The 15,000-nt window shown below is 32.9% G+C and overlaps 1 protein-coding gene across 1 annotated transcript in view; it reads right to left on the bottom strand.

The window, feature by feature from the left end:
• LOC145248355 (uncharacterized) overlaps nucleotides 1–15,000 on the bottom strand; it is a 38,035-nt gene that overhangs the window by 22,252 nt on the left and 783 nt on the right. Inside the window, exons 2-4 of the mRNA XM_080110274.1 lie at nucleotides 12,484–12,592; nucleotides 4,479–4,616; nucleotides 1,196–1,300 (exon numbers count right to left, since the gene is read on the bottom strand). Coding sequence (XP_079966400.1) covers nucleotides 1,196–1,300; nucleotides 4,479–4,616; nucleotides 12,484–12,592 — 352 coding nt within the window. The remainder of the gene's footprint in view (nucleotides 1–1,195; nucleotides 1,301–4,478; nucleotides 4,617–12,483; nucleotides 12,593–15,000) is intronic.

Raw genomic sequence — 15,000 nt, 5'->3', positions numbered from 1 at the left:
GCAAGTGCATATGTATGTATGTGTGTATATATTTCTATGCATATGGGTGTATATATATATATATATATATTTCTCTGTATATGTGTATATATATATATATATATATATATATATATATATATTTCTATGCATATGTGTGTATATATATATATATATATATATATATATATATATATATATATATATATATATTTCTATGCATATGTGTGTATGTATATATATATATATATATATATTTCTATGCATATGTGTGTATGTATATATATATATTTCTATGCATATGTGTGTATGTACATATATATATATATATATATATTTCTATGCATATGGGTGTGTATATATTTCTATGCATATGGGTGTATATATATTTCTATATTTCTATGCATATAGGTATATATATATTTCTATGCATATAGGTATATATATATTTCTATGCATATAGGTATGTATATATTTCTATGCATATAGGTATGTATATATTTCTATGCATATGTGTGTATATATATATATATTCCTATGCATATGGGTGTATATATATATATTCCTATGCATATGGGTGTATATATATATATATTCCTATGCATATGGGTGTGTATATTTCTATGCATTTGTGTATATATATATATATATATATATATATATATATTTCTATGCATATGTGTGTATATATATATATATTTCTATGCATATGTGTGTGTATATATATATTTCTATGCATATGTGTGTGTATATATATATATTTCTATGCATATGTGTGTATATATATATATTTCTATGCATATGTGTGTATATATATATATATATTTCTATGCATATGTGTGTATATATATATATTTCTATGCATATGTGTGTATATATATATATTTCTATGCATATGTGTGTGTGTGTATATATATATATATATATTTCTATGCATATGTGTGTATATATATATTTCTATGCATATGTGTGTATATATATATATTTCTATGCATATGTGTGTATATATATATATTTCTATGCATATGTGTGTGTGTATATATATATATATATATATATTTCTATGCATATGTGTGTATGTATATATATATATATATTTCTATGCATATGTGTATATATATTTCTATGCATATGTGTGTGTGTATATATATATTTCTATGCATGTGTGTGTATATATGTCACTGTGTATATGTGTATACATGCATTGTGTTCTTACCTCAGATTCTCCCAAATAATTGACTGTCGCAAGATTTTCGACCATTAATTTCGATGGATGAAAAAGTTCATCGTTAAATTTGACTGGAATGAAAGTTGATTTTTTCTAGAAAAAGAAAAAAAAAGAAACAATTTTTATTTTTAAATAAATAAAAAATTTGAGGATGATTTTTCCCAAATTAAACTGCTGCATCCCTTGTCAGCCATGACTAAATACAATGTGAACATCATTAAATTTTAAAGGAGAGAAAATTACGAAACTTGGCAAAAACACAATTGCGACATTCAATTACGATATCATATGTAGTGGATGAGGAGATGTTCTCTTGTATTATACTTAAATCATTCGTTGACATCTATGCTGATGACACGACCATCTATGGCAACACATCAAAGACCGGAAATGACAAAGCTCTCTCTGATTCTCTCTCCTCTGATCTTGAGCGCATGGTACAGTGGGGGAAGAGGTGGCTGGTTACTTTTAATGCATCCAAAACCAAGCTCCTAACTTTACATCATCAACACTCTGATCCTCATCTAGCATCAATTGAAATGGATGGCTCTCGTCTTGTGGAGGCTTCATGCTTTGAGAAGCTCCTGGGTTTGACCTTTACTCCTGATCTGAAATGGAACACGTATATCAAGTTTGTTGCCCGGGCCGCTGGGAAAATGGTGGGATCCTTCTACTTCTCCAGAAGATATCTCACTACTGATGCAATTCTCTTTCTGTATAAAAGCCGAGTACGTCCAAAGATGGAGTACTGCTGCCACATCTGGGCAGGTGCTTATAAAAATAGCCTATCCTGCCTTGACAGAGTACAAAATAGACTTCATGGCTTTATGGGGATGCCCTTTTCTCTTCTCTGCAACCATCTCCTACAGAAAAGATATTGCGAGCCTGTGTTTGTTTTATCATTACTTCCATGGCAAGTGCTCGCCCGAGCTCCAATCTCTGGTCCCCCCTCGCCAATCTTTTACGATAAACACCTGTCTAGCTAAAACCACTGTCAGTAATTTCCCCCACTCTTTATCTGTGCCTAAATCAAAACGTAGATTCCATGAACAAAGTTTATTTCTTAGAAGTGCACGCCTGTGGAATTCTCTTCCGTCTGCCTGTTTCCCATCTGACTACAACTTGGATGTCTTCAAGTCCAACCTAAACAAATTCCTGATGAATCGCCCCCCTTAAGTAAGACACTATCAAATCTCCAATACTAACTATTACTACGATATTGTCCCATTGATTATTGTACACAAAATTGATGTATTCTACTCTGCTCTCCTGTTTAGAAAAATAAAATGTATTTATTTCCGTTCGCTGAATTCGGTTTCAACGTCACAAACGAGTCAGACCTTAGGCAATGAGGGACCGAGGTGGTGGGTGGAGGTGACGGTGTGTCGTGGTCGGTGTCTCTCTCTGACTGACTCAGGCGAGCTGAGTTGTTTGTTATTGTAACTCGTCTCCGAAATCTCAGCTTGTGTCAAAGATTTTGATTTCTGAACCCATCACCATACATCCATCGTTTCGGTGACAGCTTTGCTTGTCGATTTCCTGTGCAATGCACTCGTCACACAATAACCCTTACACCCGAGTGGCTTCTGGGCCTTGATAAGAGGTGATCCCCCATGTTAAAAAAAAAAAAAGTGTGAACACACAGAGACTATGCACACACAAAAATAAGGTCGGAGGGATGCCTAGATAGGGCATCCTACTTGATGGGTAGGGGTAATTGGTATAAAGATGTTTGAGATCGGATGCCTTGATTCATGCCTAGGATTCAGGAGCTCAAATGAAAAGCAACACTTGAAACACAAAATTTTTTTATCATCAGAGAAGCAGATCAGCCAAGTTATACATGACCTACATTGAAGATAGCAGTCAAAACGAGCCCAATATCACTAGTTAATATTTATCCTTGTTGAAATTTTAAACCTCAAATACTGCCTATTTTACACACATCCTGCTAGTAGTGTTTGACTTCATTTGTCAGTGTCTAGTCTGTGCAAATCATAATGAATGACCGACGACTGATGATACCTATGCAAACAATCCTCAGACCATTTCTGAACTGAAAAGAGTCACCCAAAGCACAATTCCAAGAGAGAAGTGTCTCAGAGTTATCAGCAATTTTGTGCATTGTATTCATGTACAATTGTTTATTTTGGATGATTGACCGAAGTTGCATAGAACACCATATGAAAAGTAGATGGCGATCTCTAACTAAACACGAAAATTAATTAGAAAAAAAAAAAAAAAAAATTAAAAAGAATAAAAATACTACAAATAGTTTAACACTAAAAATTAAAAGAATGACTAAATATTGAAAATATGTTTTAAATAAATAAATATTAAACAGTAAATACTAAAAATTAATTATAAACAAGTGAAATACTAAAAAAAATTAATAGAAAAAAAATACTAAAATATGTAACTACATATAAATTTAAATTCTTAAGTAAATCAACACTAGAAATGTAAAAATTACTATAAACTAGTGATGGGACGATTCCAATATTTTTTCCGATACAATTACCAGTCCGATTCTTTATATCTCTAAATACTTAATTCGGGTTATTATTTATTCCAGATTAGCATAAAAAAACACATGCAGATATTTTCTTAAATGTAAAAATACACTTCTCATGGATGACCTATAGGTTTTAGTTTCACTGGTTGTTTAAAATCAATAAATATTTATTATTTTAACATTAGTACCAACATTGGAAGATTTTGCTTTAAAAAAAAAAAAAGACAATTAAAAAATCGTTTTTTGGCATCGAAAAAGAGACACAAATTTTTCCGATTCCCCCAAAAGTTCTGATTCTGATTAATCGCCCTAACACTACTATGATTACTAGAAATAAAAAATAAAGCAATCACTAAATGCTAAAAATTACAGTTCAACAAATTAACAAATTTGAAACCCTGCTTGAGATTAACACAAAAAACACCCGTCTAGCTGAAACTACTGTCCAAAATTTTCTCCACTCTTTATCTGTACCTAAATCAAAACGTAGATTCCATGAACAAAGCTTCTTTCTTAGAACTGCACGCCTGTGGAACTCTGTTCCGTCTGCCTGCTTCCCACCTGACTACAACCTGGATGTCTTCAAGTCCAACATAAACAAATTCCTGATGAACCGCCCCCTTAAGTAGACATTTTTATTAAATACCCACACTAACGTACATGCAATAACCCTTATCCCTGAGTGGCTTCCGGGCCTTGATAAGTGGTGATCACCTTGTAAAAAAAAGAAGAAAAAAAAAAAAAAACAAGATTTACCGCAATACAATCAAGTGCTGTGTCGAGCAGTAACTTAAAATGTCCGTCTTGTTGAGCCTGAACTGCATTTAATAAGAGTTTTTGTGACTGTTCCCAGTTTTTGACTCTTGCTTCCACCGACGCTTGATTATAAAGAACCTGCAAACAAAAAAAATAAATAAATAAACAAAAATAGGGACCAAACAATGAAATAATTATTCAAATGTTAAAAAGAAAGAAATTATGCTTTCTTGGTTGAAATTAAACCTTTTGAAAAGTCCAAAATATAATGAAATGTAAGAATTTTAGATGTGAGTTACAATTATTTTTGGATTAAGTTTCTTTAAAGTTATTTGTAATTTTTCAATAAAAATATTTCAATTCTTTGGACTACTCTTCGCATCTTGACTTTTATTTTCCGAATGTGGCGATCGATGTAACCTCAGATCTTCTTTGGGTGTATCTTTTCGAACTCAAAAATCTGTCAAACTTGGAAATCTTTCTATTAAATTCTGAAATTTACGCAGAATTTCGAACAGAACCCTTTATTTAGTCCACCGGGGGGTGGGGGAGGGAGCATGATTTCATCCCATCAGCCATGACTGGGTAGAAGTCTTAAATAATTCTCAATTGTATTTCGAGAATTGAACTGTCAACCCCTAGAAGTGTGCAACTTTTACAACTGAATTTTGTTAAGAATTTCACCATAATATCACAGATCATCATGGACCCCGAGTTCGACAAAAAAATCTCAAATTTAATAAAATACAATTGAAGGTCGGAGGTTACATCGACAAAAACATTGTGAAAATAATACACAAGGAGAACAGAGATCTGAAGAATCCAAATAACGTGAATAATCAATCCCCATCTAAAAAATTCAGAAACATAAAATACTAGCTGGTAGTCTGGCATTGCCTTGTCATACAATATGCTTAAACATGATATTTTAATTTATGGGCTTGAACAGAGGATCATTCGATCTGTAGTCAAATGCTCTACCACTAAGTTACATCTTTAGATTATAATAAAGCTGTTTTTGTTTGTTTTTTTAAGAAGAAATGATTTCCTGAGATTTTATTATCTCCCTTAGCCTGTGTAATATAAAATACTACTCCGTAAAAATTATTCTTTTTTATCTATAAGAGAGATAATTTATTTTTGAGATCGGATGTTTTCGATTTTTTTATAATTATCGGATGAATTTTTATACAAAACATATCTAAGAACACTGCCAGACATATAAATTAGCTTTGGGTAAAATTTGCAAAAGATAAACTAAGCTGTTTCAGAATCTATGGGGAAGGAACTCATACACATACACAAAGTGATCAAATGTAAAAGAAGTTAGTGTAGTAAGATTAAACGGTAATGTGTAAACACAACGATCTAGAAAAATAGCAAATCCATTAGTGATATGTGAATACAGCAACCTAGAAAGAAAATGGCTTCTGAGTTCTTAGAATGTGTCCCACAAGTTTTGTAAATGATATTTATGACAATGATTTCATGCAGACTGAAGAGATAACAATGTTCCAACTTATGAAGCTGACTGACAATTTCGAAATGATTCAATGGATTAACTGCAATCACTTGTGCCCCCACGACGTGTGCATCCTTGACAAACCCGACAGGCTGCTAAATCCCACCCCCACACTGTAGAGATCCCTAAATGTAAAAGATCTTTTTACTCCAATAGTTTCTTCCCCAGAACCGCTAGACTCTGGAATTCCATTCCAGGTCCCTGCTTCCCCAACAGTACTGAGGTGCAGAAGTTCAAGTGTAACGTGAACCGACACCTTGCTGCCCAAATCCCTACATAGTACCCCAGTAGTTGTTGCCCCTGATAGTAGCCCTCTACACCAAAGTGGCAATTTGCCTTGTTTGGGGTGAAAATGTAATCCAAAAAAAAAAAAAAAAAAAAAAAAAATTCTTGGAGGTGTGAAATTGTAATTTACCATGCACAACTGAATCATTATTTATAGTCAATCGATGGTTAAAGATGGATTTTGTTGTTCAATATTATGGTGAAAGTAATGCGAAATGTGACTTACACAAGCGACAACACTTTTGTCCATCGTTGGGTGATGGAATCAAGAAAGGAAAGGGAAAAGAAACTTTCGTCTATAGACGGTTTAGTAATATACACATGGCATTAATTTGCATATGAGAGCAATGACAACTGTAAAAAAAGAATGGAGGGGGAAAGCACAGGACAGTCTTTCTTTTTATTTGATACCTGAGAGACAGTTAGGACGGTTGGTGAAGATTACAGTTGAAGTCGAGAGTTGGCAAGAGTTTGGACAAATATTTATTATTATTATTATTATTATTAAAATCTTAGTTTCATTCAAATGCAAAAAAAAACTCTTTTCTAAATCTGCATCATCGGGAATAATGATTTATTTCAGCTTTTACATAAAACTCAAACTCAGCAGCCATTTTATTTCTAGACTGCTATGTCGACACATTGTAGACAAACTATAAATAAATGAAATGTTTTTGTTTCCATGGCTTTTAAGCGGCCTATTTTCCAACGCACGTATCTATTGCTAATATCATACATGATGAATTTTAGCAACCACACCTTCCTCCCCGTACATCAAAAATAAATTAAACTTTCTAATCACAAGTCGTTAATTTTTTTTTTCTCCTTTTTTTCTCAAACAAGCCACTTGAAACATAAGGGGCGACTATTTGGGACCACCATGTCTAACAAGGGAATGTGAGGAATTGGGTCCAGAGATGTCTGTTCACATTACATTTAGACTTCTGCAGTTTAGTACAGTCATAGAAACAAGAAACAGGGAGGGACTTCCAAAGTCTTGCAGTCTAAGAAAAGAAGCTATTAGATTAAAAGACTTTCCGGCATCTCAGGACCTCAACAGTGAAGAGGTGGGATTTTGTTGCTTGTCAGGTTAGTAAGAAGTATATACATCAAAGGGACACAAGTGCTAAGAGTTCATCAGAGCACATTCAGCTGGAGAATTTGTAAAATAGACACAGGGATGTGACAATGGAACAGAGGCTGGAGCTTGGTCGATAGTGTGGCATCTATTTAAGTGGAGACTACTTTTGGACCCTGTCTAAAAGAGAGAGATTAGTAGTAGCCGCACTAGCCCAGATGTGGCAACAATATGCCATACATGAACGAATTATGGCTTTTTTTCTCTCGCGCTTACCCCAAACAAGGCACATCTCCACTTGAACGTGAGGGGCTACTATTTGGAACCAGGCTGAGGAAAGATTAACAAGATGTTGGTTTACGTTACATTTAAACTGCTGCATATCAATACAGTCAGGAAAGCAGGTAGCAGGAAGGGAATTCCAAAGTCTAGCCATTCGAGCAAAGAAGCTGTTAGAGTAGAAAGCTTTCTGGCATTTGCGGACCTCAACAGTGAAGTGGTGGGATTTTGTTGCTAAGCAGGTTTGTCAGGAATATGTATGTCGAGGGGGCACAAGTACAACAAGTTCATCAGAGCACATTCCATTAAAATACTTGTAAAACAAGCACAGAAATGCAACACTGTGACGATGGGACGGGGGTTTGAGCTTAGTTAACAAAGTGGGACCTATTAGATTAAAGATTCTTTTTTAGACCTTATCCAAGAGGAAGAGACTAATAGTAGATGCACCAGCCCAGATGTGGCAACAATACTCCATGTGTGGGCGAATGGTGGCCTTGTAGAGGTACAGGATACTCTTGGGTGTGAGTAGTCTTCTAGCACGATAGAAGGAATCCAACTTCTTTGCAGCAGCCTTTGCAATGTCCTCTATGTATTTGTTCCAGTTCATATTGCCCATGAATATTAAGCCGAGCAGTTTTAAAAAAGAATTTTCAGGTAGAGTGTTATTTGTCATGGACATCAGTAGTTGGAGAGGCATCTTGTAATTGTTAAAGAAGAGCAGCTTATTTTTACTAGCATTAAATGTTACCATCCATTTACAGCCCCATTCCACTATAGTCTGGAGGTTTATTTTCTAACGATTCTGCCATTGTCTTAGATTAGGCTTTGTAAAGATATAGTATGCTCTCCGTTGCAAGTAATTTCCTAGCATGGTAGAAGGAGCCCACTTTCTTCACAGCAGCTTTGGCAATGTCCTTGATGTATTTGTTCCAATTCATGTTGTGTGTGAATGTTAGGCCGACCAATTTGAAATAGAATATCAAATAATAACATGAAAGAGTTGCAGTGGCGGCTCGTGCCTGGAGCTGTGGAACTGCAGCACCCCAATCATTTCTACTCAATATTATCGATACACGGTAAAAATAATACGTTTATTTTTTCCTTTCTATGTGATAATATATCATATTAATAATTATATATATATATATATATATATATATATATATATATATATATATATATATATATATAATCCTGAAGCTTAATGTCGATAACTGTCCCCATATTCATATAAGTATAAAAGTAAAACTTTGCTTGGAGCTGCGAAATTCACAGTTACACATTCTTAGCGAAGTTTGCTTATACGCATGCCCGCTTCAGATGGCGAATGAAAGCTAATTTGGAACTGTCGTTTTCGCAGTTCCAAACGCTCGTGAAAACCGGTGTTTGCGTGTTTTCGCTTATATTATTATTTTTTTAAAAGGCTTGTTTACAAATGTTTTGTTTTTATTATTAAAAAGTGTAACGTGTTCTTGTAAATAAATCTCCACCTTAAAAAAAATTCTCACACTTTTAAATGCGATTTAAGCAGACAAAAATATAAAATATGCGAAACTTTTTTTTTTTTTTAATTAAAAGTGTTCGGGCTTTTTACACGTAAAGCTACCAACGTGACTAATGTTATTTTTTCACGTACGGCTTATTTTGTTTGTGTTCTGATGTGGTTTGAAATCTATTTTGTGGTAGTTAAACTTTACAGAATAAAAAATATTTACATTTTTTTCTATAGAAAAGCAAAGAAAATTTTATTTTTTAAATACATTTTAGTTAAAAATGTTTTTAAATGTTGCTCATAGTACAAACATGTAAACTTTTTTATTCTATATTTTATTTACAAAGTAAGTTTAGTTATAAACACATTTTTTAAATTTTAAATAAAACTGTTATCCAATAAAACCATTTTTAAATGGTAAACTCCTAACTTTACCATCGTGTGCAAGCAAGTAAATTTCAAAAGATTTTGTTTTTATGAAAAAATAAATTATTAAAAAATTGTAAATAAAATGTATTTAAAAAAATGTTTTTCGTTTGTTTGCCTGCGGAAAAGCCCATAAAATTTATTTAATCTGTAAAGTTTAAAAGAAATATATTTGTATATTTTTTTATTACTCTGTAAAGTGTACACAATTTAAAATAGTATTTTTTTATTAAAATGTTTTTGCGTATTATCCCTTTTTCGACGGCTTATAATGGCAAAGTTAAAAAATATTTGTATTAAAAAAAGACAATTTTAATGGCAAGCTTATTTTGTTATACGCCTATATTTAATTAACAACAAGCTTTTTATAAATAAAAACGTTTTTAAATAGTAAAACTTTTTTCGTTAATAAAAATCTGTTATCTAAAAGTTATAAAAGTACGATTCAACTCAGTTAGAACTTCCGGTTCAGTTAAATCGCAAAAAGAGGATCACGTAAACATTGTATTCCTTCTACCCTAATTAATATTCTACTAATAGACTGCCTAGTACTTACCTTTCCCAACACAATTGATATAAAAAGAATTTAACCATGGCCTCCTTGCATCCCCAAGAAATAACTTCTGTGACAATAAGTGAACTTCGACAGATTGAGTTTTCACAGCTGCCTCTCCATGATAAAGTTGAAATTAAGAAAAAAGGCCGTTCAACGCCTGATATTCAAATATCTCAGCCAGGCATTAGCAACAACAAAGTGTATATTCGTAGCTTTAATTCTGACTGGTACCAACGGAAAAGTTGGCTTTGCGGCTGTGAACCAAAAAAGGCATTGTTCTACTTTCCTTGTTTGTTGTTTGGGGGTGATGTAACGTGGACAAAAGATGGTTTCAGAACTATTAGCAAAATGAAAGATAGAACTGAAAAGCATGAGAAGTCAAAGAAGCACGTTGACAATGTAGTTTCCCTATCAATTTTGGGGACCGTAAATATAAAAGAAAAACTTAGTGAGGCCTACAGACTTTCAATCAATCATCATAACACGACTGTTAAGAAGAACCGTGAAATTTTATCTAAAATAATAGATTGTATTTTCTTTTGTGGGAATTTTGAAACTCCCTTACGAGGACATGATGAAAAAGATGATTCAGTAAATCCAGGTATATTTAGAGGATTAGTAAATTTTGCATCTAAATTAGATCCAGATTTAAAGAATCACTTAGAAACCAGTAGTGTCTTCAAAGGTGTTTCCAAGACCATTCAGAATGACATACTTGACTGTCTTTTACAAATATACCATAATGAAATAAGGGCAGAAATTAGCAAAGCTTCCTTTGTAGCTGTCATGGCTGACGATACAACAGATGTGTCTGAACATACACAAATGATCATTGTTTTACGGTACGTCTTGGATGAAAAAATACTTGAACGCTTTTGGGGATTCTTTATTCCAGAAAACCAAACCGCTGATGGAATATCAAAATGTATTCTACAACAATTGGATATAATCCTTCAAGGATATCGCGAAAAACTGATAGCTCAGACATTTGATGATGCAAATGTCATGAAAGGCAAAAAAGCTGGTGTTGAGGCGAAAATAAAAGCAGTTTATAGTAATGCGCATTTCACTCACTGTTATGCGCATCAACTTAATTTAATAATGAGGAATGCAGCAAGCATTACACGAAATGCTAGAATATTTATCTCTAACATTTTGGCTATTCCGACTTTCTTTTCTAGATTACCACAGCATCTGTCCATTCTCAAGAAGCATCTGGATGTAACCATTCCACGTCCATCCGCCACAAGGTGGAACTTTAACATACGGACCATAAATAGAGTTCATGAAAATGTTCAAGCATTAAAAAACTGTCTCACTGAAATTCAGTCAACATCATATGTAGATGAAACCGTTGCAGAAGCGACAGGAATTCTGAAATATTTGAACGATGAAAATTTCATATTTTGGTTAGAGCTATTTCATCAAATTATGTCTCATGTTGAAATTATTTATAATCAAATGCAATCTCGGAAAATTAGCATACATAAAGTCAATGAATACATAGCAAATTTCAAAACTGCTATTTTAGAGATAAGAAACTCCAAATACTGTGAAAATCCTTCACAAACACTCAAGGCCGAAGCTAAAGAGCTGTGTGACTATATATCTGTTGATATAACGGACAGATATTCTTCAACTAAACATTTAATACTTGCTAAATTGTTTAACAAGAAAAGCTTTGCTAGTTTTAAGAAAGAACTACCTACAGAAGAGATATCCTTGACAACTGAAGCATATCCCATGATTGACAAACAAAAGCTTGAAACTGAGTTAGAAATATTTTATAGTAGGTCAGATATCCATGAGTATTGCAAAGTTATTGATCTCCTGAAATTTATTTTGGAAAACAATTTAAACGATGTTCTTAGTGAAATCGCAAAACTCATAAAAATTATCTTGACAATTCCCATGACTACATAAGAGATAGAACGTTGTTTTTCAACTCTGAAAAGAATAAAAACTTTTCTAAGGAACACCATGGGTTGCGAAAGACTAAATGCACTTGCAGTGCTTTCAATTGAAAAAAAGTTCTTCAGCAGTCATTCAGAAGTTAAGGAGAAAATTATCAATCTTTTCTCACAAATTAAAACAAGAAAAATGGAATTTACTTTCAAATTAATATAATAATTAAGCTATTCCAAATATTTACATCTATTTAGAATTCCTTTAAGTTATTGTATTTTTATACGTGTGCATACGTATAAATCATGTATATTTTTTATGTTTGTTTTATTTTTACACAATATTAAAACAATACGCATTTTTTTTAAAACAGCACCCCCACTAATCTTAGGCACGAGCCGCCACTGAAGGGTTGTGTAATAAGAACAATACATCTGTAAGGTTTCTTAACGAATTTACCTGTGTTAAGTAGACTGTCAATTTCAGTCCAAGAAGTTGATAGTTGATGTATTTGCATGAATGGATATGATGGGCCGCAAATCTATAGGACTGTGCTGCAGCTTCAAACCTACAAAAAAAAAATGAATGGAAAAAGGAAAACAGTTTAAACATAGAAGAGTTTTACAATGCGAGATAACTGAGTTAATGCTTTAAAATTTGGTACAAACCTGATTGTGTGCAGTTTTAGTGTCCGGTGGCAGACAAAAGCAATAAAGAAAATAAAAAAATGGCTGCTGCTTCTATTTATATGCTGGCGACCTCATAAAGTCACGAGATTTCTTATCAAATGAGATGCTGCTGGTTTTAATAAAAAGCATAATTTTCAGAGTTTGCCAGGATTTTGGAGTAGCAGGTTTGGAATGACGAATTTTTGAGTAACACATTTTGACAGTAGTCGGTCGAATTTAAATCCAAAAATTGTTAGTTGAAAGTGCAGAATAGTTGACCATTCATTTAGAAAAGTGCAGAATAGTTAACAACTTATTAATCCACAAACTCAATATAAAAATATAAAAAATGATCTTGCAACCACATCATGTGAAATACTTTACGACTGTTACATAAAGTAAGTTTGAATAGAAAGGTTTGAACAACAACTAGGGGTAGGGAAGTAAAATGGAAGTCAGTAAAATCATGTGACTTCTGGTGACAGAAAATTCTTTTTCTGGCAACACTTAAGGCAGAGAAGATGTGAAGATCGTTGCTCTCCATTTCAGTCGAATTACGGAAATGCGCAACATAACCCAATAAGTTCGTTTGATCTCTCATTCTTTTGCTCATAAAATGAGTAAAATGAAAAACGGTCTTTGTGTAAAATACTTGACATGTTGATCAAACTTGGATTTAAAACTAAAGAACATTGTAACACCGTATAACTAATTATATACGATGAATTAAGGCACGAAATGCCAAATCACAATTGTTCCTGCTTATTTTTTTCTGCAAAAAGTCTGTCAAAAGTACAAAAAATTTTCAGACTTAAGAAAAAATTGAACAAAATAAAATAACGAGTCAAATATAAAAAATATTTCCTTTTTTTAATTTTAAATGTTTTTTTATATATTCTAAGTGTTTTTTTGTTTTTTAATAGTAAATATTTACCAAAAAATGATAATGAAAAGTAAACATGTGAACAATTTAATTTCCCAAATCTCGGCAAGCTTAAAATGTGCCAACATTATGCAAACAAGCCGTAGCAAAATAGTAACCTAATTTATAAATTTACTCTTAAATCGTTTTTATTAACGAATTGTTGCTTTCCCCTTAATGAATTATTTGTTTCCCAGCTCGGCATGTCTCCAGGTATCTTGTTCCAAGCATATACACACACACACACACACACACACACACACACACACACACACACACACACACACAGATACCTAAATGAAATAGTTAAATAAACACATAACTTTAGTCTTCTCTTATCTTTTTTTTTTAAGTAAATTTTCCATTTTCAAATACGTTAGTAATAGTGATACCTTTTTAAAGTACTGTCTTTCGTACAGAAAGAGTTTTGTTGACTTTTCTTGTTGAAAGAATTTTTTAGATATTGATTTTAAAAAACGTTTTTTAATTAATACAATCGCAAAAGGCAGTTTTTAAGTATTCATAAAAATTAACATAAGCAACAAATTGTTATTTTATTTATTTTTATTTTATAATTTGTTTTTATTTTGCAAATTATATTGAATGAATATATTTATGTCTAGTAGTAGGGAGTTGAGAAGCGCGGTGTCTGTTCACATTACATTTAAATTGTTGCATTTCAGTACAGCTAGGGAAACAGGAAACAATGAATTCGAAAGTCTAGTAGTCTGAGGGGGAAAAAACTAGCAGAGGAGAAGGTTTTCCGGCATCTAGGACCTCAACAGTGAAAGGGTGGAATTTTGCTGCTTGTTAGGTAAATTGAAATATTTATGTTGAGCGGGCACAAATTCTGAGTTTGCAGCGATGGGACAGGGGGTGAAGATTAGTTGATAGTGCAAGACCTATTAGATTGGATACTATTTTTTTAATTTTGTCTGAGAGAGAGAGCTAGAGAGAGAGAGAGAGAGAGAGAGAGAGAGAGAGAAAGAAACTAATGGTAGATACACCCGATATGGCAAGAATACTCCATGCATGAGCGAATGATGGATTTGTAGAGATACAGGATACTATCAGGTGTGAGTAATTTTCTAGCTTCGTAGAGAGAGCCTATCCTCTTTGCAGCAGTCTTGGCAATGTCTTCAATGTATTTGTTCCAATTCAGGTTGCCAGTGAATATTAATCTGAGGAATTTGAAAGATGATCTTTCAGATAGAGTTTCCCTGCATTTTCATTTTGTGTTGAAATTATGTTTAAATAGAAATCAGAAATAAAAGTGCAAGTCTTTTCCGTTCATTTAAGTTTTGTTATTTTTAAACAGGAACGGTGACCTTCAAAGGAGGCCACAATAAAAAAAAAAAGAGTCCAATGAAAGGAGGAGAATTATAA

Source organism: Euprymna scolopes, chromosome 26, assembly GCF_053919585.1.
Source record: "Euprymna scolopes isolate OS-2025 chromosome 26, ASM5391958v1, whole genome shotgun sequence".
Taxonomy (NCBI): Eukaryota; Metazoa; Mollusca; class Cephalopoda; order Sepiida; family Sepiolidae; genus Euprymna; species Euprymna scolopes.
The sequence above is the reverse complement of the archived record's forward strand: the minus strand, read 5'-3'. Positions and strand labels throughout refer to the sequence as shown.